Source organism: Typopeltis vanoorti, chromosome 13 (genome assembly GCF_054136105.1).
Source record: "Typopeltis vanoorti isolate ZY-2024b chromosome 13, IOZ_Tvanoo_1.0, whole genome shotgun sequence".
NCBI lineage: Eukaryota > Metazoa > Arthropoda > Arachnida > Uropygi > Thelyphonidae > Typopeltis > Typopeltis vanoorti.
The window spans coordinates 113625934-113653599 of NC_143561.1; the positions used below are offsets into that span (position 1 = coordinate 113625934).

The 27666-nt window shown below is 36.2% G+C and overlaps 1 protein-coding gene across 4 annotated transcripts in view; it reads left to right on the top strand.

The window, feature by feature from the left end:
* Positions 1–27666, top strand: part of Uggt (UDP-glucose-glycoprotein glucosyltransferase) — an 835069-nt gene that overhangs the window by 174720 nt on the left and 632683 nt on the right. For all 4 annotated transcript variants that reach the window (XM_090403047.1, XM_090403050.1, XM_090403049.1 and 1 more), the window contains exons 11-12: positions 3906–4061; positions 25261–25347. In XM_090403047.1, coding sequence (XP_090259173.1) covers positions 3906–4061; positions 25261–25347 — 243 coding nt within the window. The remainder of the gene's footprint in view (positions 1–3905; positions 4062–25260; positions 25348–27666) is intronic.

A 27666-nucleotide genomic window follows, 5' to 3' on the forward strand; every position in this document is an offset into this window, starting at 1 on the left:
ACAAATCAATTTTTGTGTTCGTATAACTTACATATGTGGTTCAATATGTCCTCCTTTTAGAGGTTCTGAGAACTTTATTGTGCGAATGAAATTTTCTACAGTGGAAAGCAACAGATCTGCATTGATTTTTGTCACGTGCTGCGCTATTCTGTCTTTCTAGGTTGCTGAATCAGGAACATGTCCTTCATACACCACATGTTTCAGAAGGCCTCGCAACCAAAAGTCACGGGTTGAGATCATGTGAATGATGTGGCCATGTTGTGAGAAACTCACAACTAATCACTCTGTGTTTGTGAAGTGTTTTCCTAACATTCGCTGTACTGGCAATCCCATGTGAGGTGGTGCTCCATCCTGCATGAGTATGGTAGAGTCGAGTGAAAAATAAATTTTTCACTACAGTGCTCTGAACACCTCCTTTTTTAATTATGGCCACCCTGTATGTGATATTACATTAATGGCATTGGGGAAGATTTGAAAAGATTGAATAAGTGGTTAGGAGATCTCAAGCTCTGGTCTCTGTGTTACACCGCTGGTCACCCTAAATCTTGTGGACTTATGTCCTGCATGCACCAAATTATACAGTCTAGTGAAAGTCACAACCAGTTCTTCTGAACACTCTCTTTTAGCATCCATACTAATATCTCATTAGTCCCTGTTGCTGAATTTTTATTCAGTTTATGCAACAGCTATAGTCCCCTTCATCGTATACACCTCAGTTTCTTTATCCATTGGAGAGATAGCAGTGAGCTCATTGTCTTATACACCAGGTTGGTAACTGGTAGCAAAATGGGCACTCATTAGTTGAATAATCTCTTCTGCATCTGTCATATGCTTAAATCTTACAGACTTGCACACCCCATTCACCACTTTTTGATATCTGTAAATTAAAGATACTAAGAAATTATATACTTGGTTTAATCCTTTATCCAAGTGTAATCTATGTCAACTGTCCTCTTATCCATGTTAATATTTTATAAATCAATCCCATATTCTCCACTTTATACAACAGTCTTTCATGCTTTATTCTGTCAAAAGCCTTAGCAAAGTTTAAAAATATCATTGGTATCAATTCCTCTTCTCTATCTCAACAATTAGATTATTATATCTGAGCAAATTGCTCAAACATAACTTTCTCTTACTAAACCCGTGCTGTTCATTGCAAAGTGTAGATTCTCTATCAACCCATTTCTGTATTCCAGCTCTTACTAACTTTCAGAATCTTCACCACCACACCAGAGATACTGATAGGTTGATAGTTGAACACATCAGTCTTTGCACCACACTTGTGCAATAGGATTATCACAATCTTTCTACTCCTGTGGAATCTTACCTGTTCTGAGACCCAAATTATACAGTCTAATGAATGGCAGAGCCAGTTCATCTGAGCACTTCTAGTGCTGATGCTGATATTCCATGAGCCCCTGTTGCTGAATTCTTATTCAGTTTGTGCAACAGCTATATTATACTTCTTCCTCATACAGTGAAAGCCAGCTCTGGAGCTTTTAGTGAAATAGGCACTTATTATCCTTTCCTTTAGTGTTACATGGTGATCAGCATTCAGTTTCGAAATTATGGATTTTACAAAATTAAAATTAAAAAGCTTACTCAACTCATCCAAAGACCCACTACCCCTGCTGGCCCACTCTGGAGTATACCGTATTCATTGCACCTGTAACATACCATATATAGGAGAAACAGGATGCGCAATTCCTATCAGACAAAAAGAACATAAACGACACATTAAATATTATTATTAAAGAACACATAAGTCCACAGTAATAACTTTTAATTAATAAATAAAGTACAGATATTTCATACTAAAAATAGTACATATTCAGTGTTACAAACAGATAGGAATGGAATACAAGTAACGAACATTCGGTGGATCACCTATTAAAACATGTTGTTGCGAGCTAGGAAATGAAAGAAATTAATAAATAATTAATATTTAAGATAATTGTTTTTTTTTTAATGATTACATAAAATAAAAGTCTCCCAGATCTGAGAGAGAGAGAGAGAGACAATCATTTCGATTTAAATTCGGTCGGTGTAAAATAGCTTCACAACTTCCTTTAAAGAGGTGTTCATATTTGAACCTGCATCTATGAAGGAGAATAGCTTTATCTCACTGGATATTATGGGTAGTGGTAATACTGTGTTGTGCTAGACCAGACTTCTGAGGTTTGTTGTAATCAATATAATATTGATGTTCTTTAATTCTTTTTTCCACAGAACAGCCAGTTTGTCCAAAATAAGAAACATCGCATTCACATGGTATTTGGCAAACGCCAGCCAAAGATAAAGATGACAGTTTATCTTTTGTAGAAGGCCTTCTACAAAATCGTTATCTAATATCCTCTTCTGCCTTGTCTATACTTCCTAAAAATACTGTACTCTTGACGCTAGTTAGTATATTTGCCTATCCTTTCCTTCATGCTTACATGGTGATTCAAAAACATTATGAAAATTATGGAAACAACGACACTCGACGTTTTGACCTTCACATTAAGGTCATCATCTGGAGTATACACATATATACAAAAAAACAAGCAGCACTACAATCTACATGGTGTGCTCAAGTTACAGATTAGCCATTAAAACTATTGGCCTGGCTTCTGATTAAAAGAGGAAAAAAACCTTACTACCTTACTACATCAAAGCTAGTCCTCTATTATTATTATTATTAGTTTACAAAATTAAATTAAAGCTGGAGAACAACATGTTCACATAAAAAAAAATATATAAATATAATATAATTTAGTTAGTCAGTATTGATAGTGGGCAATAAAAGCTGAAAATTGCTTGGAGTCCTGAAGTTAGAGTTTGCTGGAAAATTAAGTGGGCTGAATGTGTGCCATCCAATTTTTTGGGATTGTTATGCCACAATTATTGCTAAAATTGGGGTGGTTAATCAAAATTTCACATGCTGCTTTGAATTTCTGTTCATACCAAGTTTTTGTATGATGTAAAAGAACAAATGCTTTTCCAATCAATTTAATGTAGGGTGTTAAGAGCGTGATCCAAGAGGCCTGCTTCTCCAAAATTGCTATATTTAATGTGTCACTTGTGTTCTTTTTTACGGATAGGGATTGTATGTCGAGTTTCTCCAATATAAGGTAAGTTACAGGTGCAATGAATTCAATAAACTCCTGGGTGTGCCAATGGGGGGGGGGTTGGAATCTTTAGAGGAGTTGAATATGTTTCTTAATTTTAAAGGTGGTTTAAAAGTGGCATTAAGATTATAATAGTGTAGAATTCTATTAATTTTTTTTTCTTGAATGTATGGGATAACTATGGTTTTACTGTAATCTATATTATTTTTTGATGTAGTTTTATGTAGAACTTTATTAATAGTATTTTTGCTGTAGCCATTATTTATAATAAAAGTATTGCTAATCATTTTTAATTCTTGTTTAAGAGCTTGTTCATTAGAGCAAATTGTTAAAGCTCTGTTTTTTGAGATTGCATGTATTATGTAGCATGTATATATATCAGGTATGTGTAAGTTTGCGGTAAACATAATATATTTGCCTATATTTAGTTACTGTATTTAATTATAATGCCTATACTAATGCTGTGGTTGGCTGAGTGATTAGCATATCTGTCCTCCAGCCAAGAGGCTGCAGGTTTGAATCCTACTAAAAGCATGGATGTTTGTGATTCTCCTACTAATCAATTACCATATGTACTGGTGTGACCTTTGTCCTGATGCATTATGACCTTTGTTTTTGTGGCATAAAATCAATCAGACTTATGCTAATTATTATATTATATTTGATTTTTATTCAAATCAAATATTGTGTAATTTTTTAATTTTATAGGAATATGAATTAGTGAATATCTTATGCTGAATTGTTTTTCATATATTTTGATATTTTATCTTATTAATCTTTTTTGCTTTATAGATGTTTTTGCAGCATCATAACTTGGCAACTACAGACACAGCTTTATTTGTAAATGGAATGTACTTTGACATGGAAGTCACGGATATTTTTACTCTTTTGCAAGTTTTAAAACAAGAAACAAAGATGCTTGAAGGATTGCATAGTATTGGAGTTCCTGTAAGTTAATGACTTTCTATAGACTTCATGCATAAAGGCAGTTTATGCGTATTATTGTTTTTAGTAAGTAAATAATATCTTTCATACAAATGCCATTTCTAAAAGTATCCTGTGATGTAGAAGAACCTATATATTGTGTACAAACTGAAGAAAGAACATGATTATGTAAAGGTACAATATTTAATTAACTAAACCAATTAATAGATGTTTTGTGTATTATAAAACATCAATGTATAACTAATAGAACAGCGTGGGATTTAAATATAGCTCAAAACATCTCAAATGAAACTTAATTTCCACATCACTGTTAGCATTTGCTGAGACATGGCTGCTGGGATAAAGGGAAGTATTCACATTTTCCACTATTATTCTTTCCATCTTGCTGCTGCATGAAAAAAATCAGCTAAATGGTCAGTCTTTGTAAGAGTATGGCATTTGATGAACACTTGGTACTGACGTAGGGGCAAGCTTATTTTTAAAAGAGAGCCGAATATCTGGCTGAATTTGAGTCGGAAAGTAGTAGTCAGTTAAAAATGCCCGAGAACCCTCCTAACATTCAAAGACATCTCATGTATGGAATAATGCCTTGGTAGACTTGAGTTGGCAGATGCAGAGAGAAATGGTCAATTTTTTGAGTTAGGATTTTAGCCATTGTGAGAGGTTTGTTTAATGGTTGAGATAGCCTGTTGGGTTCAGTAGAGCATATGTTGTAAGCTTTTGTAAATGAGGATTTGTGTAGTGTATGTTTTTGAAATGGATGATATGCAGAGGTCTGGCCATCACATTTGAAGAAAGCAGGTTTGCGGTGAGCTAATGCAGAAAGAAAATTATCAAGTTTCTTGTTGAAGATGAACCTTCAGAAAATATAAAACTCCTTGTGATACATTTTTTTGATTATAAATTTAATCTTGGAATGGGAAGTGATTTTTTTTTTTTTTAAATACTTGTATTTCTTGATTTGTATTTTTCTTAACTGCAAAAATATTCAGTTTGTTGGATCCCCCATAAGGATGGTTTGTGATGGATATAGCAGAAAAGCATTTTCTTCTGAATGCTCCAAACAGTAGTTTACAGACTAGGGAAATCATGGACTATCCTTGAAAATTCCTTCAACTTCTTTATAAAAATTATTTTTTGAGATATGCTAAGTACAGATTTAAAGATATACAGTGTAAGCAAAAAAAATCTTGAGACAGAGTGATCCAGAGTCAGGCAGCTATATAGTGTTAGAGGGAAAGTGTTACGTCATCACTCTCATGGCTTTGTTTTAATTTATATTTGTTTTCCTTATTTAGATCTAATTTGCCTTTACCCTAATTTCTCTCAAGATCTAAACCTAAATTTCGCTTTCAGTACACGATATAGAAAGACTATCTATATATCTGACTGATTTCTAGATTAATCACGTGTATCAATTACTCTAACAAAGGGTTTACCTTTTGTTAGGAACAAATTCCTTTGTGATTATTGTCTGAGATTGTCTCCCGATCAGATATTGGCAAATTTATTTGTTACGCTGCACCAGCCAATATCTTTAAGTTAGAAGGAATTCTTAACTAGGGAAACTCTCTCGGATAACATACAGAGGTGAAGAATCTTAACACTTACTCTTAGCACCGAAATTCTCAATGTCAACTATGTTTAATATCGTTTGCAATTGTGGCTTTTAAACATCTATTCTACTCCGCTTGGGTTCCGTTTTTACGAGTGGTAATTTGAATTCATTCTCAGGCTAATGTCAAGTACAAAACATAAAGCACATTTATTGAGATCTTAAGGTTATACACTTTGCATTCATGGTCAAACTTGGTCAAAACTTATGTCATTCTAAAGTAAAGAACTAGTTAAACCAACTAAAACACAAATGGATATAATCATGAGCTCCTTCTATAGGATTAAGTATTAAACTACACATTACACAAGTCTTAAATTTCATCCATTCAGTTCTCTTCTAAATTTCGTTAGTTATTCACATAAAATACCTGTCACACACATCATCTATAAACATTCTCTAACAAATTGCTCAGTGGAGTTAAGCCACTGCTATCATCGATAATCACCTAAGAGTTCTATACTACAATGTCCTTGCTATATAACATTTCTTCACTCTGAGTGGGAAAGGAATAACAAAATTCTGTACATTACCAGCTCAGGAAGATTATCAGATCTGTCACTTAATTCACATTTTCGTCTTACACAATGTGATTGTTCTTCCTTGAATTGCGGTCAGAACATCTCCGCTTGGCCTTTATCCACGTGGTTACTCATAGAGATCATCCTATTTGGCTTTCCCGATCGTCTGCTGATATGCCCACATCTATCTGGTTCTGATGTCGCTTGTCCTCGCCAGAGCTGCCGGTTCAGTTATTCCATCCCGAGAGATAGCTAGTCAGAGCGCTGGAACTGCGGGTGCCGACATCTAACTTCTCAGGGCGATCCAGAATCCATCAGGAGGCGAGAGAGCTCCAACGTCCAACCACGTAAAACCCCTGGAAAAGGTCAGGAGAACAAGACAAAAAGCCCTGAGAGAGGGGAGCAAACCCCTTTTAGTCTGCACCCTTGGTGCCCTCTATACTGCCACGTTCTTCCGCATGGCACTCTTCTCCTTTGCCTGCAAGATGATCTGCGATACCTCTCTTTGTGTAGGGTCTTCCGTGAAAATGAGCTAGCGGCACTTTCCGTGTAAATGCTTATGCCTCAAGCCAAACGTTCATCCGAACTTTGGACTTTTGTTTATATCTTGATAAACATTTCATTTCACATATTCTATGTGAAATGAATACCCTTTTATAGTTACATTTTACAAACTGGAAATCTTTACTTAGATTTGAATAAACATGTTTTCTTTTATGCTTAAGGGTCAAAGCTGTATAACTGAGAGGAGACCTCCACATAGCCTTTAAAGGAATGCGGAGAACCGACCAGGGCTTCTGACATAATGTCCAATCCTCACCTTCTCGTGGTGCACCCTGTTGGGTATCTACTTGGATACTGAACGGACGAGGATGGGCTGGCAATTTGGGATTTAGCCAACCAAATTGTATTCTTATTAGTTAAACCAAAATATAGAATGATGGTACAACATGACAAAATTTCATGCCGGCTGGGACGTCGCCTGGTTAAACAAGGCCCCCGTTGTTTTTGCGAGGGAACCAGGGTGAACAGCGAAAAGTCAGCTACTGGAACAGATCTGAAAATAAATTCCAACATCACCAGAGTTAAAGATCGGTACTATCAACGTAAGAAGCCTGAATGGCAAAGAAATGGAGCTAGCTGAGGAATTAGATAAGTACCAGATCGACATAATAGGGATGACTGAAACAAAAAAGACCAAAACTGGTGAGATCTTTCTGAACAATAAATACAAAATGTTATATTCAGGCAATGACAATCAAGGAAAAGAAGGAGTAGCCATAGTATTCAACACAAAATACGAGGCTAATCTTCTTGAATGGCAGTCAGTCTCAAGTAGAGTAATATGGGCAAATATGAGAATGGGGAACTGGACAATGAGACTTATTTGTGCCTATGGTCCCACAGAAGGTTCTACTAAGGTAGAAGTGGAGGAATTTTTTGAGGCTTTAGAAAAAGCTACTGACACAATGAAAAATGAAAAGTTGGTCCTTGTTGGGGATCTAAATAGCAGAGTAGGAAATGATTGTGAGACATACAAAAATATTTTGGGAAAATTTGGTGAAAAGAGCAAAGCTAATAATAATGGCAAATATCTGTTGGATTTCTGCTCAGGACATGGACTGGTTATTACTAACACTATGTTCCAACATAATAATGTGCACAAATTCACATGAAGAGAAGAGGCTAGGAATAAGAAAAGTCTCATTCACTATGTTATTGTTGATAGTGATGTTTTCTCCCTGGTGCAGGAGACCAGAGTGTACAGAGGATTTGAAATTGGAAGTGATCACTATTTAGTCTTGAGCAGGATAAAATTGAATTTCATATTGAAAAGAATAACATGTAAGAAAGTTTTAAAGCCAATAAAAGTTGAGCAGCTCTCAGATGTGAACTGTAGGCTAAAATACACAAAGATAATTGAAGAAAAAACGAAAGAGTTTGAGAACAGGAGTCAAACCTTGGAGATTCAGTGGCAAACTCTGAAGAAAACGTTGATTGATTCTGCCAGAGAGGCATGTAGTGAGGTTATCTGTAAGGATAAAAAAATCAGAACTCCCTGGTGGACACAGGAAGTTAAAAAGGCAGTGAAGGAAAAGAAGAAAGCATATCAAAAGTTCCTGTCAAATAAGTCAGCTTGTGCTCTTAGAGAATATAGAGACAAATGCAAGAATGCTAAACACTGTGTAAAACTAGCTAAACAAAAGTCATGGGAGGACTTTGGCAAAAATATAGAAAATAAATATCAAGAAGGTGGCAAAATATTCTGGAGGTTGTTGAAGAAGCTTAAGAATGGAGGAAAGAGTGCTGTAAAAGGAATTAGAGATGATAAAGGTGATATGAAAACGGGAGAAAAAGATATCCTTGAAGTATGGAGTAATTACTTTGAAAAACTGCTAAATGAAACAAGCAGTGATGACAGCACAGTGGTAAAAAACACTGACCAGGCATGCAGTCAGGAATACATATCCATACTGAAAGTAGAAAAAGCCATCATAGGCTTGAAATGTGGAAAGGCAGCAGGAGTAGATGATATTCGACCAGAAATGCTGAAGTATGGTGGTATAAGAGTCTTACAGTGGCTGCACTGCATAGTTCAGAAAGCCTGGACAGAGGGACGAATTCCCGATGATTGGAGTAGAGCTCTCATAGTACCCATATATAAAAAGGGAAATAAAACTGAATGTGAGAATTACAGAGGTATTTCCCTACTGAGTGTTCCTGGCAAGATCTATGCAAGTATACTTGAGAAACGGTTGAGAAGAATTGTGGAAGAAAAGCTTGGTGAAGAACAAGATGGATTCAGGCCAAATAGAGGCTGTCAGGATCAGATCTTCACTTTACAACAAATAGTCGAGAAAGCATGGGAATATAACAAAGATCTGTATTTAAGTTTTGTCGATTTGGAAAAGGCATATGACAAGGTGCCAAGAGAGAAGCTATTCAATATGCTGCAGTTATATGGTGTCAATGGGGCATTATATCAAGCAATACTTAGTCTTTATTTGAGTTGTAAGTCAGCAGTTAGAATTGAAGGAAGTACAGGAAGATGGTTTAATGTTAAATCTGGTGTGAGACAAGGATGTACATTATCCCCTCTATTATTCATTATCTATATGGATTACATTATGAAGGAAAGTGGTATTAAACATGATATCAGAATTGGAGATGTTAATATCAGCTCTTTGCTTTATGCAGATTATGTTATACTTCTAAATAAATCTGCTACAAGTCTGCAAGATTCTCTGACTAAATTGAATAGCTGTTGTAATAGATATGGTATGAAGGTCAGCAATAAAAAGACAAAGACAATGAAAATAGGCAGAATCATTGAAAATGTCAACTGTGTTGTGAATGGAGAACCTGTGGAACAAGTAAAACATTTCAGCTATTTAGGCACAATTTTTACTGAAGATGGTAAATTAAATATAGAAATAGACAACAGAATCAACAATGCTGGTATGGTGGGAAGTCAATTGAATAAATTCATATGGAATAAGAGAGAAATTAGTCGGAACACTAAATTAGCTGTGTACAAGACAGTGTTCAAACCAGTTTTAACTTATGGATCTGAGAGCTGGGTCAGAAGTGAAACACTTGACCAAAGACTAGAGACAACAGATATGAGAGTCCTGAGAAAGATTATAAGCATGAACAGATGGCATCAATGGCAATATCATATTAAAAATGAGGATATTAAGAAAGAACTTGACATTGTCAGCATCCAGGAATGCATTAGCAGAGATAATCTTAGGTGGTATGGTCACTTAAACAGAATGGGCGAGGAAAAATTAGCAAAACAAGTGTTCTCTGCCACGTTGGCAGCAAAACGACCCAGAGGAAGACCAAGATATAGGTGGATTGATACGGTACAAAATGCTTTAGACGATAGAAATATAAGATCTCATAATGTTGGAGTCTTGATAAGTAACAGACTGATTTGGATGAAAATTGTAGATAGGAAATTAATAATGATGTAATTTTTTTCATGTAGTACTATCATATCCTGTACACCCCTTGAGGGTACATGGCAGGAATTTGATGATGATGATGTTTTCTTTTATAATTCTACATTTAAAGGTATTTATAGCCCTATTTAAAATCCTTTTGTTTGCTTAAGTACAAGTTTCTCCTTGTTGATATGTTAGACTTGTTAAATCTTGAATGAATTAATTTTTCAATAAATTCTCCCATTCAAAATCTAACCAAAGTAATATTGAAACTTTCATGATATCAAAAGGATTGAATCAAAAAGTTTTAATTCTTAAGAAAACACCTGTAGTATTTGTGATGTATAAACCTGTAATAAATAAAAGAAGCTATTCAGTCACTTGGAACAAGTATTATTTATTTTTGAGCATGCCATTCTCTGGTTCTCAGTAATTTGATTTGTCATAAAAAGAATTGGCTAATAATGTGCTTGCAATCACATAATTAGAAACATCAGCTTCCAAAGGCTGAAGTTTCTAAGTGCTCTCAAATCTGATTTGGTCTTATTCGAATTTCAAATTGCAGATGTCAAAGCTATGAAAAAAAAGTACAAAATCTTAATCAGAACTGTGAGAACCTTCTTAGCAGTGTTTGAACCTATTCAGTTGGTAAAACTTTGCTGGCTGACATACATAATATATTTTTTGGGAAAAAAATGCTTACACAATGAAATTTAATTTGCTTTTATAGAAATCTATCTGTAAAATGTTTTTTTAAATAAATAACATATAAGGCCTGAGCAAAGCAAGAAGAGACTTTAGGAAACCTTGGATGATAACTGAAGTGATCTTATTGATAGATGAAATAAAAGAATAAAACATGCAGAATAAAAGTAAAGCAGAATATGTAAGATTAAGGAACAGAATTACAGTATTTTTCCGTGTATAAGATGATACTTTTTTCTAAAATTTTTAGACCAAAAATTGGGGGTTGTCTTATATACAGGGGTGGGGACCAGTCGAGAGACCCACGGTTGCCGTGACGAAACTGCCAGTACCTTGTCTCTGTGAACAGCTTCCGCCAATCACTAGCCTTTGTTAACTGTCGATTGTCATCATTAACGGCTGATTCTGAATAAACCAATCAGAACTCTGAAAGCATTCATACTTCTGCAATTCTTTGGCGGGATGAGTTAATGCATTAACAATATTTTGAGCACTAGCACATAAAAATGTCCCAAAAATAAAAAATGATTGTCAAAATTCGTTAAAAGTCATCAATTATACAAAAGAACATGGAAATAAAGGAAATAAAGCTTCAGAGAGACAATTTAAGAATATCCTCCCACTGAGTATATGATTAGACAGTGGAGAAAACAGGAAGAACAACTACTCAAGATCCCAAAAAGAAGAGAGCCTTAAGAGGAAAACCAACAAAATGGGCAAATTTGGAACAAAGGCTCAAGACTTGGATTATGGAGCAGTGCCAGAGTGGGATATATGTGTCAACCAAGCTTATTCAATATGAGGCAAAAAGGTTTGCGAGAGAAATGAACATTGTTGATTTCACAGGAAAGGCAAAGTGGTGCTTCAGCTTCATGAGTAGAGAAGGGTTGGGCATGAGAATACGAACCAAGTTGGCCCAGAAAATGCTACCAGCTCATGAGGATAAAATCCAACAGTTTTACTCCTATGTCATAAAACTTCGGAACAAATATGCTTTTGAACCAAGTCAGATTGCAAACATGGATGAGGTGCCTCAATTTCGATCTGCCTTCCAACAGAACTGTTGATATGAAAGGGCGCAAAACAGTGGCAATCAAAACAAGTGGTCATGAAAAGACACACTATACTGCTGTCCTTTCATGCTGTGCAGATGGTATACCAAACTGCCTTCTATTCTCATTTTTAAGAGGAAAACGTATCCTAAAGGGAGCATACCACCTGGCATTCTTGTCCAAGTTCATGAGAATGGCTGAATGAATGAAGAGATCATGGCTATTTGATTTGCAAAGATTTGGTCCAGAAGACCTGGAGGTCTCTTGAAGAGGCCAACTCTGATCAGTTCTGAGCACATTTAACAGAAAAGACAAAAAAGGATTGCAGCAGATTTGCAAATACAGCTAGCAGTTATTCCTGGTGAACTTACAGGTAAGCTACAGCCACTAGATATTTCTATCAACAAGCCCTTCAAAGCTCTGATGAAAGAGGAATAAATGGATGCAAAAAGCAGGATCCATTTGGATCCTAATGGAATGAGTTTAGGATCCATTTGGATCCTAAACTCATGGAATGGAGTCAAGCAAGATGTGGTTGTGAAGAAATGTGGAATCAGCAATGCCGTGGATGGAACTGAGGATGATCTCATATATATAGACAGTGACTCAGAAGACAGCAGTGATGCAGTAGAGGTTGAAGAAAGTGATATGTGTGGAACTAATAGTAGTGATGTTCTTCATCACTATTAGTTCACAATCTTCATCAATATTAGTTCTCAGATCCAGGCATATCACAATGATATGCCTGGATCTGAGAGCGATGCATAATTTCTTAGTATGTATTATCTTAAAAATATTACCTAATTACTAAATATACTTTGAATATTTAAAAAAATACAACTGGTGTTCTGTTTTATGTTTAAAATATTGATTTCTTAATTTCGGGTTTGAAAAAAGTAGGGTTTGTCTTATACACAGAAAAATACGGTACTTTGAGTACAGAAGACCGGAAAAGTGATTATACAAAAGATGCCAAGCGATTGAACATATGATGAAAGTAAGAAAAATAGACATTGCATTGAGATTAATAAAGGAAATCCAATATTATAGGAAAAGCAGAAGTATTATGAAAAAATATCAAAATGATGATATCTTAACTGATCCAAAAGTTATAGAAAAGAGATGGTGACAGTGATTAAAATTTAAAAGACTGGATTTTTTACTAGTTAAAATTATAATAACCATACAAAAAAAAAAAAAAATACTAGTAGTTTTGCCATAATGGACAAGAGTTGTATAAATAAAGTAAGGATTGCAAGTTAAAATCATATTTTAAAAAACAGAGTCCAGTTTCCAATCTAGAGGAGCTGGGACTTGATTTCAGGCTTTAGAAAGATGGCCTTCACTTCACTTGCAAGTGCTTCTTCCTGAAAGAAGAAGAGTATTTAATGAAAACAATAGAAAGACTTCCATCCCAAGTACTCTAATAGCAGTGGGATCAGAAGAACAAGAATTGACCAAGAGAAGCCACATAGGAAAGATAGAAGAAAATGACATATCTCCACAGGTTCTTATTAAATATACAGTCATCCCCTGACTTATGTCGGGGTTCCGTTCCATCTACCAGGATGTAAGTCGGTTCGGATGTAAGTCGGTTCGGATGTAAGCTGATACATTAAATCAACAGAGTTATAGGGGTTAGAGACTTAACAGTAATAAGTATACTGTTATTTTAATTTTTTAATCTTATTATAAAACTACTGTGTGTTACTGCCACTATGAAACAGGAGAATAATCACCCAAATCTTCCTCCGCAATCACATCTACATTACCTTCCCTGTGAAGGACCAGGCTACGGCTCTTCTCATGTAACCTTTGTGTTTTTGATGAAAATCTCCAATGTGCTTTGCTTATTCCTCTTCTTTTCATCATAAATTTGTTTATAGCAAGCAAACACATCATGTACTTTTCTTTCTACTAATAATTAGCATTCAACATTGGGGTACATGTCTTCAACCATTTTGGGAACATTACTAACTGTTGAGAACATTTCTGCAAGACTCTTCACTGTAAATTGTTTAACTATCTCTTCTTGTTTCTCTTTTTCCTCTTCCTTTTGTTGTTCTTCCTTTTCTGAAGAGTTGATTGCAACACTGCAACCAATTCTTCATTGGTTCTATTCAGGGGTACTTTCTATGAGTTGAACTATGTCGTCATCATTCACTTCGAGATTCAGATTGTTTGCTAGGCCCACTATTTCTCCACTCAATTTATAAAGGTTTTAATTTTTTTTTCAAAACTTCCAAAATCATACACAAACTTTTTAAATGTCTTTTTCCATATGCCACTCATGCACTGGGATGTCACTTCGATCCAAGCCACAGCAGTATTTTTAATAGCTTAATAAATATTGAATGCTTTCCAGAATTGCATGAGAGTTTGGTCGTTACCTTCAGTAGCAGAAATGGCTTGTGAAAAAGTTCTCTAAATGAGAACTTTTTCACAGTCCACAAGAACTTTCTGATCCATCGGTTGGATCGGTGTAGTAGTGTTTGGAGGCGGGAAAAACATGACCTTGAACTTGGTGAAGATCACCAATGTAAGACGGATGACCTGGAGCATTATCTAGAATTAATAAAATTTTAAATTCTACATTTTCTTTCACACAATAGCTTTCCATTGCACTTGCATTACAGTTCATTAAGGCTTCCACAAACAATTTTTGAGTCATCCACGACTCTTATTTCCCCAATAATGAACTTGAAGAGCCACATTACCCCCTAACAGAATCGTAATGTGGTCTTTAAAAGCTTTAAAACCAGGCATAGATTTTAGATTTTTGCAGATGAATTGTCTACTCGGGCATTTTTTTCTGAAACAAGGGGGTCTCATCCATATTAAATGTTTGCTGTGGCAAATAATTTTCCTCCGTAATAATTTTATTTAATTTCTCCACCAACTCCTTGGAAGCCTTCTCATCGGGACTTGCAGATTCACCATACATTTTCACATTATGCAGTGCAAAACACTGCTTGAATCTCATAAACCAACTGGAAGACGCATTGAATTCATAATCGTTATCGGTTCCTGCTTTCTCCTTCAACATGTTGAAGAGACTTGGTGCCTTAGCGGTTATGGTCATAGTGCTAAGAGGTATGCGCTTTTGGTCCAGATCCTCTATGCATGATCGAAGTAGCTTTTCCAATCACCGATAGGACTTGGTCTTTGCTTTTTTACTATTGTTGAACTTGCAACTTCGTTTAAAGATTAATTGCTTGCCTCTTTTTCTGTGATTATTCACTAGGTTTCTTAATTGGGTAAGGTGTGTAGGGGACATGTTGCACAAAATATCGCAAAATATTTAACGATAAATACACAAATAATCTATTTTTCAAACACAAAATCAACAGAGGAACTGTTGAAGCCATGTGCCAACTGCCGAGAGTGGTTGCCTCTGAATGCACTGTTGCCATTGCATTGTTGCTAAATAAAAACCTTTTTACTTTGCGCTCGATTGCGTCTTGTTTGAAAGTGCAGTCTAAAATGTTATTTATTCCCTTATGGGATCAAGGGCATATCTTCGAAAGGACGTAAGTTGAGGGATGACTGTATTTGGATTACCCCACCATGTCTGGGTTGGATCCCCCAATCTGCCACCTAGGTTGTTTTTTCAGGAAAAAAAAAAGACAAAATTGTGTTGTGGAAGCATAAAGGTGATTACATTGTTATAACTCCATCAAACAATGGTATTGAGATCAGTGTTTCAGCAGTTTGTACAGTTTTGTCATATGACTAGGATTTTCTATTGATGATTTCTAGCGAACTATTGATGAGAAACCTAGCAATTCAGTTACAATTGAATTGCTAAATTTTAATCTTGATACCATTTTTTGATGGAGTTAAAACACCCTAATCATCTTTATGTTTCCAAAACACAATTTTGTCTTTTTTTTCCTTGGGAAAATGACCTTATTGTTTTTTTTTTTTCCTCCTCCATTTTTGAAATAAACCCCACCCTGATTTCACATTTTGACTCTTGATCTTGTCTTATAGAAACACTTTAATTATAAGATTAGTAGTCTATTATTTATTTATTAATTAAAATATTAATTATTTATTATTTTCTAAAACCAGGTTTTTGACGATAATAAATAACTAAGACAGTTGCATTTCTTTAAAAAATTTGGACATGGTTACTGCATTAATATCTTTATAATTCTATTATGAAATATGAAATAAATTACCAATAGCATGGGAGTAGAAAGGTTCAGACAGGTGTTTGATGCTCGCAGGAAATGGACCCAAAGGAAGACCAAGGTTTAAGTGGATTGATGCAGTTAGATGACTGAAATATGGATCTGACAGATAACATACTGATTTGAAAGTTGTAAGTAGGAAATGAATAGTAATGTAAACTGTTTGTATGGGCCTATCATAATATCCTTTCACCTTTTTAGGGTACATATCAGGAATCGGATGATGATGAACATTACCAGTGAACAGTGTTCTTGTGAAATATGGGCATTTATAGTAGTATTTATTACTATTCTAAATATCTCATGATTATAGAAATAATTATTTTTTTTTTATATCTGATCCACACATGAAAAGCCACAAGACCTATAGCACATGAATGCTGTGTGTGAGCAGAGGAAGAGGAAGGAAGAGTCTGTTCACATTTTGCTTGAACAGCTGAGAGTTGTAATTGTTGGAAAAAACAGAGTGGGGGGAGGACTCTTCCAAAGGCTAGAAGTAGAAAGAATGAAAGAGGAGGTAGTGAAGTTGATTTGGTGAGTTTTTAGATGCACTGTAAAAGGATTTTTGTTAGCAGTGGCTGTTGTTTTAATGATTTTGGAGGAGAGTGAAGGAATAATGAGAGACAGTATAGACGAAGCCCGTTTTGGAAAGACCTGGGTTTGATTGCCGTCCATGGCATAAGTCATCATCTATTGACTAAAGGTGAGTTAGCTGGTCTTGTACGGAGGTAGAGGGTTTTTTTCACCTGGAAACTGGTTTTTCATCCCTCAGAACAGGCAAACTGGCCTCATGAATACACATGGATGTACAGTCATGAATACTTATGACAATATGTGGAAGAGTTAGGGTCCTCACCACATGTCGTTTATGTCTGTAGTCAACCATGAGTCACATCATGATAGCCAACCTTCTGGATGACACACGAATAGAAGGAATAATAGTGGCCAATTCAGCAGAGCAATGTCCATGAAAGTATCTGTAGAAGAGTCACAAGACAGAAACTGAACATCTGAGAGATGGATTATTAATAAGTTGGATTGTCCTCTTCTGGATAGAATCGAGCAATCTTAGAGAGGATTTCGGTGCACCATTCCAAAAATGGGAGCAATATTCCATGTCTGGGCAGATCTTTGTATAGAGTTAGCAGCTATGGAGGTGTGAAGTAGTGTCTTGTGCAAAAAAGTACACAAAGAGTTTTGGCGACTGCAGAAGCTATAGTTAAAATATGGTTTTGCCAGGAATGATGAGAGATGCAGGTCAGTCTAAGAAGAAAAATCTGATTGTGTTTGGATAACTCAGTATTACTGAAAGTAAGGAGGAGGGATGCGAGCTCTTTCTTACGGGAGATCAGACAGAACTGAGTTTTGGTGGCATTGAAGTTTACAAGGTTGTCCTTGCCCCACTGGGATATAGCTAGGAGATCTGAGTTCAGGTCCCTGGTCATGGTAGATCTTGAAGATTTTAATACTTGAGCACTACAAGATTTATCAAATGAAAAGGAGGAATGGAGTGTATTATTCTCAGCAAAGTTATGGATAAGATTGGAAGGCTTTGAGAGCAGGTCATTTATGTGCAAGAGGAAGAGAGTAAATGAAAGAACAGAACCCTGGGGTATTTCTGCAGTGGTGGGGAAATCTGAGGAGAGAGTAAACCTTCCACCATGACACTTAGTGAGAGACCAGTGAGAAAGTTTGCAATCCAGTTACAGTGTGAAAAAGGCAGACCATAGGATGGCAGTTTGGTGATTAGGCCCCTGTGCCAAATGTGATCAAATACCTTTGAAATTTTGAGGGCAACCATGTGAGTTTCTCCATGGCCTGAGTCCATAGGTGTGTGGTGAAATCAAGAAGATTAACTTTAGATTGCAACTGGTGGAATCCATACTGTTGGTCACTCATTAGTTGATATGTCTCTAGGTGGTTCAAGAGTTTGTTGCTGATGCCCTTCTCCATAATTTGTGAGAGCAATTGGACGGTAGTTTGTTAGTTGACTTTTATCACCTTTCTTTGAGATGGGTGGATGTGGACCTCTTTGCATGTTGTAGGGTAGATGCCAGTTGAATTGGATATATATATATATATATATATATTTTTTTTTTTATGTTGAGCCCATACACGAGAGGTTGGTTGATCAACCTATAGTACATTAGTATCATATATATATGGGTGAGTAAGTAAGTATAATAACATATAGATTGAAGAGGCAATACAGGCTAGGTGTTAGTTTTAGGGCACAACTTTTTAACACAATAGATGTGATACCATCAGGACCAGATGCCTTGTTTGTGTTCAGCATATTAAGGATCCTTCGGATTTCTTTTTGTTGGAAGACTTTGGGAGATATGAAGAGAGCCATTGCTTGTGGAGTGCAGGGATGTGAGCGTGATGGAAACCTGGGTGGGCAGAAGTTGCACCCAATGGCCTTGGCAATGATTCTGTTGCAAGCTGTAGTATAGAGAGAGGGAGACAGCTGGAGTTTTGGTCTTGAGCCAATTGTCATAAGCAGATTTTTTTTTTTTTTTTTTTTTTTTTTTTTTTTTTTTTTTTTTTTCTCATTTACAGCATTTGCACACTTTTTTTTGAGAACCAAGGCTTGGATGGTGACTGAAAATTTGGAGTGGAATAAGAGATGAATGCCTTTATTCCTGTGAGGATGTTTTCTGTTATTTGGTCTGAGCAGGTGTTTGGATCAGAAGATCTGAAGCAGTATTTGGACCATGGGAAGGAGGAATAGAAGTTATAGAGTCCCACCTAGTTTGCACCTTTGTAGTGCCAAAGGACACGAGACTGTGAGCTGGTGGGTGAAGGTTGTTCTGTGGCCAAAGAGACTTGTATGAGGTTGTGGTCCGAGTTTCCAAGAGGAGAATTGACAACCACATTATACTTGGTTATATCACAGCATACCATATAAACGCTGTTCTAATATCCTGTTAAACAAAAGCAAAACCAGATTTAGAACCCATGGTATTCTGTATTAGCTCATTTGCAAGTATTAGCATTGCTGTATTTCAGGGACCAGACAATTTTTGAACTGGACTGGAAAATTAAATATTAATTAGCTATGCATTTTAATAAAATTTTTTGACAAAGTAAAAATTTATAAAAACAAAACAGAAGTTTGGATAGAATATTGGAGTTTGAAGACTCATTGTGTGAGGTCGAACACTGATATACTACTAGAACACTATAACTACTATTTTTATGCCTTAAAGACATTCGGTATTGGAGTGCTCACCACCCACTCAAGCAATGCATTCTGCTCATTCACCACCAAAAATGCAAAAAATTCTCCTTTTCATTTACTTCCATGACCTCTTTTTTTTCCCCATCACCCTCTACCCTTTGCAATAATCACTCCATGTCTATAGACTCCTTCACTGGCTTATACATCTCAGTCATATCATCTCCTCCTGCTGCCTACCATGTTCTGCAGACCATATTCCCTTAATCTCTCCTCATACCCAACATCCCAGAGTCCTAAGAAGTCTTAGTTATTTGCTTCAGTACTACTCTCTCCAGTGTTTCCTTATCACCAATATAGTCAGGTGACCTGATATGTGCACAGAAATCCAAACAAGACTAGATTTGCCTTACAGTGGAAGGGTTCTTCACATTATGGCAGCAGTATTTTGGTTAATCATTACAACTTTCATGATGTGCCTCCTGAACTTCATTTCCCTATCTCCAAAGATCTCTAGAATCATTGCCTCCTGCACTTCCTAAAGCAAAGTTCTTCCAATCTGATAAACCTCATTCCATCTTCTCTGGCTAAAGTTATGCACTTTAGCTGGAGAAGATGGAATTAGAAACACTGAATTGTGACATCCCCATTCATCAGTGTTACGTCATTGTTTCTCTCTAATTTCTAAACTTATATACCTCATTAACCTCCATTATCTTTTCTTATGTGTAGCCTAACTTGAATCTACCCAAGGATATTCACTTTTCGGATACTGGAAAATTTGTATTATACTGCACCAGCCAGTATCCTATAACAGGAGTTAATCCAAGTTCAGGGAAATATTCCTAGATTCATTGGCATACACTCTTAACATACACTTAAATAGATATCGGTACTTTGTAGTCGTGACCAATGATCTATTACTTAAATATATATATCTAAAATTTCTCCCGCTAAGGTTCTAATTTCATAAGTGGTAATTTGATATCTCGAATTCAGGCATGACTCAGGCATATGCAATAAAACATCTTTATTGGAACTAAAAGACAAGTACAACTAAATTGAATCAAAATACTAAAACTTCTAAATCTCTTGCTAAGTTAAATCTCATGCCAAGATAGTTAAAAAATTCTAAATTAATCAAATTCGCCTAGACAGATCAAAATGTTAATCATACAAAAACAATGGAAAGCAATGACAATATCACACTAAATTAAGATCCTCTCATGCATGCTATTCATAAAGTACATATTACACAACTTGTTGCTTTCTCAGTTAAGATTATCTACTAAACAAAATCCACTTATCATTTCAGTCACATTCAATTAGAGATTCGTTCCTGACAGTTCCTTGTCCAACAGAATTAGCTGTTTCAAAATACGAAATCTTATCAAAGTTCTCTAAAGGATTGTCCACATTACTTAATCAAATAAATTTCTATCTTCTTTCACTTCCATAACATATAACAAAGGTCTCATTACCCAGTTCTTTCCGAAGGTCTATTAACTACCACGTGTTGTTCTGGTCATCCCTCGACTGACTATCTCAGCGCCTGGCCTTTTGGCTACGTCGTTCTTTCTACTGCTGCCAGACACGAACTAGTTTCTGCTGCGACTGAATGCTATCTCTGCTCCTTTCCGATGGGACATCCAGCAACTGGCACGATTCTGCATAGGCTGATGATTTACATACGGCTACGGCTCCACGTGGAATCTTCTCCAGCACAATCAGAAAAGCGGCCCACTGTCCGACATCTTTGCACCCTGACTCGTCTTTTCTCCGACCACCAGTCAAGAATCCTCGAGATGAAAATCCAGAAAAAAGCCTTGAAATATGGCATGCATTGCCTTATATTCTGTGTTCTAGCGCCCACTTTTTGCTATATCCTTTTTTGCACGACCCTTTACTTTTAATGCACTTAGGTTGATCCCTTACTCTCCCTTTTGCTGTTAGGTGCTGTCTTCGAGGAAAGTGCGCTTATGTTTCTTTCCACGTACACCAGCTTCCGGCGTTATGATCGCTGCGTGCGGTCCAGATGTGACCTTTGAGCTGTTACTCATTACCTGTCTGGCGACTTATGTTATTTTAGATAGCTTAGTAGGACACAAATTTAAGCTAATATTTCTTTTACATAGAATCACTAATTTGACATAATTCTCAAATTTAGTCTTCCGTTTGACAGAAAATATTTCTAATACATTACACATATTAATGCACATTCTCATATACAACAAACAAGGTCTTTCTTACTTTCTGCTGGTGTGCAGGTATCTTAAATTAGTTAAAATTTTCATGTTAGATTCTGAATGAACAACTTCTTAGAAAATCCTCCATTCAGGATCTAACATCACCACATCGGAACTTCCACAATGCTCTTCATAATTTAGCATAATCAGCAAACCAGAATCTCTCCTCTCACATCTTGAGGTATATCATTGATATATAAATTAAAGAAAAGAGGTACCAGAAAAGACCTGTGCTTACCCAACTTGTCACCTTCTTTTTTCAGGACACTGTACCTCTATACACAGCTCACTGGCTCCTATCAGTCAACCATATCTGAAACTAAGCTACCAACTGACTATCTACCATCTTGCATTAATTTCATCAGTAGTTTATCATGTGATACTCTAGCAAATGCTTTAGCAAAGTTCAGATAAATCACTGTACAATCATCTCCTCTGCCCAATACACTAGTCACCCTATTATAAAATATAACCAAGTTACTAAAGCAAGACTTCTCCTTAACACATCCATGTTGTATCTCAAAAGCTTTCATTCCTACCAATCCAAATTTGTATTCTGTCTCTAACACCACTACTACACACTGGCCTAGAGTTAGACATTACTAATGTTGATTCTTCTTTATGTAGTGACACTATTATTCCTTTGACTTGGAACAACCAAGGCAAGGAATATGTTGTGGGATACTAAGTATACGTTGCAATATCCCATATAGTCCTGTAGCCCTATTATCATCAAGGTTGCTTAATAATCTAAATGCTTCCCATTCTTGAACTATCAATCTTCTGTCCTCCTCTCTATTGTTATTCAGTACTACCCCCCCCCCCAATGCATGAAATACACTAATGAAATAGTCACTGAATATTTCCATTTCATCTTCATCAAATGTGATCTTTGTTCAGTGTAAAGCAACTAAAGTCAGTCTCCCATATTCATGTTTTCTTCTACTAGCAACATAACTGTAGAGTTATATAAGATTTTTGTGGAAAGGCTTAGATGTTGGTTGGTTACGCATTTTCACTATATAATTTAAGGAAATTACAACGTACTAGGATATACATTAAAATAAATTTTAATATATTTCAATATTTCGGCAACGTCACGTTGCCATTTTCAAGAACACAAGACACGTGCACGCAGGCACAACTAAACAGTAAGTGAGGAAGAAGTAGGAAGCTATTATTTCTCCTAATGTCCTGATGGTGCCCTCTAGCAGGCAATGTTGGTATTCTTGGGCGATTGGGCTGAAGGTCTTCTGAAGTAGGTTTCCCAAATTTGAGGCAATCTCATGCAGCCAAATTTGTTGAGGTTTAGATTGTTTCTTAGGGCTGAAGCTGATTCCATGAAAAGTCTTTCATATTTGTATTTGCTACGGTGTATTATCCTGGCTTTCTTCCACCATATTCTATGGCAGGTATCCAGCGCATGGTCAGCAAGACCAGAGTGTCTGTACTGGTGAAACCGGATGTAGTCCTTGTGTTCTGAAATTCTGATATTTGTTATCCTGCCTGTTTGGTCAAAGTAGGACCGCTTGCAGCTGCAAGGGATCTGGTATATACCAGATTGGTCTGGGGGGGGGGGGAGGTCTTTAGTAGAGTAGATAAGGGATGCTAGTTTTTTATATGGTCTGTAACAAGCAGTTAAGTTATGTTTTTTTAGGATTTTTGTGATTTTTTCCGAGGTGCCTCGGATATAGGGTATGGTGATGGATTTAGAGTAATCCTTGTTGTGAAGGGGGTGAGGGGGTTTGTGGTTTACTGGTTTCAATAATTTTTGGATTTTTTTTTTGGGGGGGGGGGTAGACATTGGCTGAGAAAGTGTTGAGAATGTGGTTTGGTTAGGGCATTGTCATTCAAGCAGATAAGTTTAGCCCTGTTGTGTAGTGTCTTAATGACTCCATATTGTTGTGAAGAGGGGTGGTGGGATTGTTAGTGAATGTATCTACCTGTATGGGTGGGTTTTCAATATACTGAGAAAACCAAGGTTCCATCAGGTTGGCAGGTGACTAGTGTGTCTAAGAAAGGAATTCAGTTGTTTTTCCTCTTCCAGGGTGAATTTGATTCTGGGGTGTTGGTTGTTTAAGTGTGTTAAGAAGGAGAGGAGTGCATTAGAGCCATGTGGCCAAATAGCGAACACATTATCTACATAGCGAAGCCAAACGGTTGGTTTTTGTGGGGCAGAGTTTAAGGCTTTTTCTTCAAAAGTCTCCATATAAAAGTTGGCCAAGGGTGGGGAGAGTCAAGAACCCATGGCTGTCCCTTCTATTTGTTTGTAGAATTTTCCTTGCCAAACAAAATAGCCTGAGTTCATTGTGAACTGAAATAGGGCTGTGATATCGGGAGGAAATTTAGCTTGGATTAGCTCTAAGGATTCTTTGAGTGGGACATTTGTGAATAAGGAGGAGACATCAAAACTGACCATAATGTCAGTGTGTTTGAGTGTAAGGTTTTCTATGCTGGCTTTGAAGTGGGCTGAGTTTTTTATGTATGAAGGTGTGTTGCCAGTATAGTGTGAGAGAGCTTTGGCCAAATGTTTAGCTAGTTTGTATGTGGGGGAATCAGTGCCATCCACTATGGGACGTAATGGCACATTTTCCTTGTGAATTTTTGGGAGTCCATAAATACTGGGGGGTATGGAGTTATATGGTTTTAATTTGTTAATGATTTCCACAGGCCAAGAAGTGACCTTCTTAAGGAGACTATGGAGTTTTCTAATTTGTGAGTTGGTGGGATTGTACTCGATAGGGAGGTAAGTAGCCCGATCTAACAATAGGGATTTCAGCTTACCTGTGTAATCTTTTTGGTTAAGCAATACTGTGGCATTCCCTTTATCAGCTTTGGTGATTATTATTTTCTTGTTTTTCTTTAATTCTAATAGAGATTTAATTTCTTTACTGGGCATGTTGGTTTTAGGTGGTTTAGCTTTGGTCAGAACACAAGCTACATCCAGTCTAATATCGTTGGTGACATGCCTTGGAAAGTGTTGAATCCCTCATTCAATTCGTATCATAATATCCTCAGCACGTATTCTTCTGGGCGCAACGGCGAAGTTGTGGCCACGTGCGAGGGTGTCGAGTGCTTCAGGTTTCACACTAAGTGACGACAGGTTAACTACCGTTTCGGTAGGAAGTTGCGGTTTCGAGATTGAGTCCTTTTTTTAATTTTCAAATTTTTGATGTGTCGATCTCATACTTTTTTAAATTCTTTCTCCGCTGCAGTGCACGAGATGTCGTATAAAATAGACCAAATTTCATGGCTTAAGGTGCTTGAAAGATCATCTTCGAGTGCCTGTATAGCTGAGTTAGCTTCACTGAGGAAACGGCAAGTGGCACCAATTTGTTCTCTGAGTAAGGCTTGGCTGGCACTGTTATAAATACTTAAAAATTCTTAAAAATGGCAACGTGGCGTTGCCAAATATTGAAATATATTAAAATTTATTTTAATGTATATCCTAGTACATTGTAATTTTCTTAAATTATATAGTGAAAATATATAAGATTTTGCTTTACTGTTTCAGCCAATCTCCTTTCATGTACCAATTTCTCCTTCCTCACTACACTCAACACCTTCCATTTCTATGCTTTATACTTCTCATACTGCTGAGGGCTACCCTGTTCCTTATATTTCCTCAATAACATCCATTTCAGGATTCATTTGTGGAGGGGAGGCTGAGGCCCCCTTTCCGAAATATTTATGTTAATAACCCAACTAAAGTGTATTAATTTTTTTTTTAATCTAGGAATCAAAAATCACCAAACTGTTGAAAATGGATTTTACTGAAGATAAACAGGAATATGCTATAGATATCAGAGATTCATCCATACAGGTCAGTTGTTCTCTTAAAATGTTATTTAATAATTATAATACTTCATCAGCCATATATTGAAATGAATAAGTGAAAAACATAGGTATGTCAATAGCTGTCATTGACTTCCAGTTATTTTCCAGTTACTCAGCCAACCAGACTGGCTTGGTTGGCTGAGTGGTTAGCATATCCACTTTCCAACTAACAGGTTGTGGGTTTGAATGTCACTATGGGCATTGATATTTGTGATTATCTTTAGGAGAAAAATGAATTTCATCATCTGGTGTGAGACCACCAACACACTTATTGGAGGACCAGAAGTGTTCTTAAATGGCTTAAAGAAGTTCATTTCAGTCTCTAGAGCACTGTTTCTAGACTATAAAAAAAAAATACAAAAAAAAAAAATGTATAGGCATCTCCATGGAGTCAAAAGACTCATCGCAGGAGATCCAAATTATCCACACAAATTATCACACCTCTACATGAACCCATTAACAGACAAAGCACTCACAACTGACTTTGGCAGCTCATTTATTCACCATTCCATTCATTTACTACTCTCAGCAAAAAATCTGAAGTCCTCACACTCTTACTCAACTTTCAAGAATGACCTCTTGTTCTTCCCCCCTCTAGCTAAGTGCTGAAACATTTCCTCTGCAACAATCTATAAAACCCTTTAAGTAACTTAAACGTTTCTATCATATCCCCTCTTTTTTTTTTGCCTATCAGCCAACTTCTGCAAACCACAAACTCTCAATCTATCCACGTAGGGAGAATTTCACAGACCACATGCCTGCCATCTTGGTCACTCTATTCTCTTCATTACTTCCTCATCCCCAAGAAACATGGGTGACTAAACCTGAGCACAGTAATCCAGATGTGGACATATCAAGGCCTTATAAAAAGGAATCACAACATCCTTATCTCTACTTTTGTGTTCTTCAGTAGCCAAGTTATTTGAACTACCGTGGCAACCTTAGCAATATGCTCTCTAAGCTTCAACTCTCTATCTGCTACCACCATATGCAGTTAATAAAAATAGAAAAAATCCTTAACCCATTAATGTGCCAGGTTTACAACCTTTTGTGGGTGAGGGTCACATAAAAAAAAAAAAAAACCTTTGTATATATCATTATGAATAATTATGGATACACACTACCAAGTTAAAGAACTTACTTTAAAATTTAAATAAAATTCACCATTTGACCTTTATAAAATAAAAAAAAATAAACATAATTGTCTTAGTAAAACTACATCAACAATAATTTGTTTCTTAAAGTCCTGTTACTTTAAATTTCAATTTTTTGCCTAGGAGTTGTGTTATTATCCAGTGAAATTTCTCTTCTTTTGGTCTTTAATGTGTGGGAAATTCTTTTTTTCGGATGTTATGTGGATTGGATTGTAGGTGAACCATCCAAATCCTTGACTCTCAGGTCATTTTTGTTGAGATTTAGCTGATTGATAAGCATTTCACAGACTTCCTTGAATTTACATTGAAAAAAAGAATTTCCTTGAATTTTCAGTCCACTGTAGTATGTACTGATGTAGCTTGTGATTTGTTGTACAGCATGAAGTCACACAATCCGTTGCTCCAGTTCGTTGCTTTTTTTGAACAGAAGTAGACCGAATGAAGATGAAATGCTTAATTCAGTTGGCCTATAGTTGAACTGTGAATATACATTGACCTCCAGCCATTACTATTTTTAGAGGAATGAATAAGCATTACTATTACTAGAGGAATGAATAAGCCAGTTCAGCAGATGAGCATCCCTGGAAGTACCTATATTATAAGAAAAGACATAATACTGAAATGGAACATCTGTGAGAAAGTGATATAAGCTCACAAGGGAGGGATTATAAATTAATTATAAATTTTATTATTATTATTATTCTAATTTTGTAAGATTGGTGGATTTGAAATTAGTGCATAATTAGCAGTTGTACAAGTGATACAAGATGTACATTCTTTCTCAGCACTATAAGCAGGAGATATGGAAAGGAGCATAGTTTTTTAAAGGATGAATGAGTTTTTAACTAAATTATTTAAAAAACTCAAACTATTAGGTATTCCCCCCCCAAAAGATTATCCAGAATTCAACCCCCCCTCCTTTAAACTAGCCAAACAATTAACTAAATCTTAAATCCTCTTCCTTGCTTTATTGGCTACAATTCATCTTACATAAATTCCATTCACTTCACCCAAAATTTAGTTTTAAATAGCATAACTTCTTTATTCTGCTATTCCTCCATTTCTGATACCTTAATTTCACTTATAAAATGTGTTCCCCCATACTTGCAAAGCTGCTTTTCTATCTGACCAAGATACTTTGATGTGTTCTG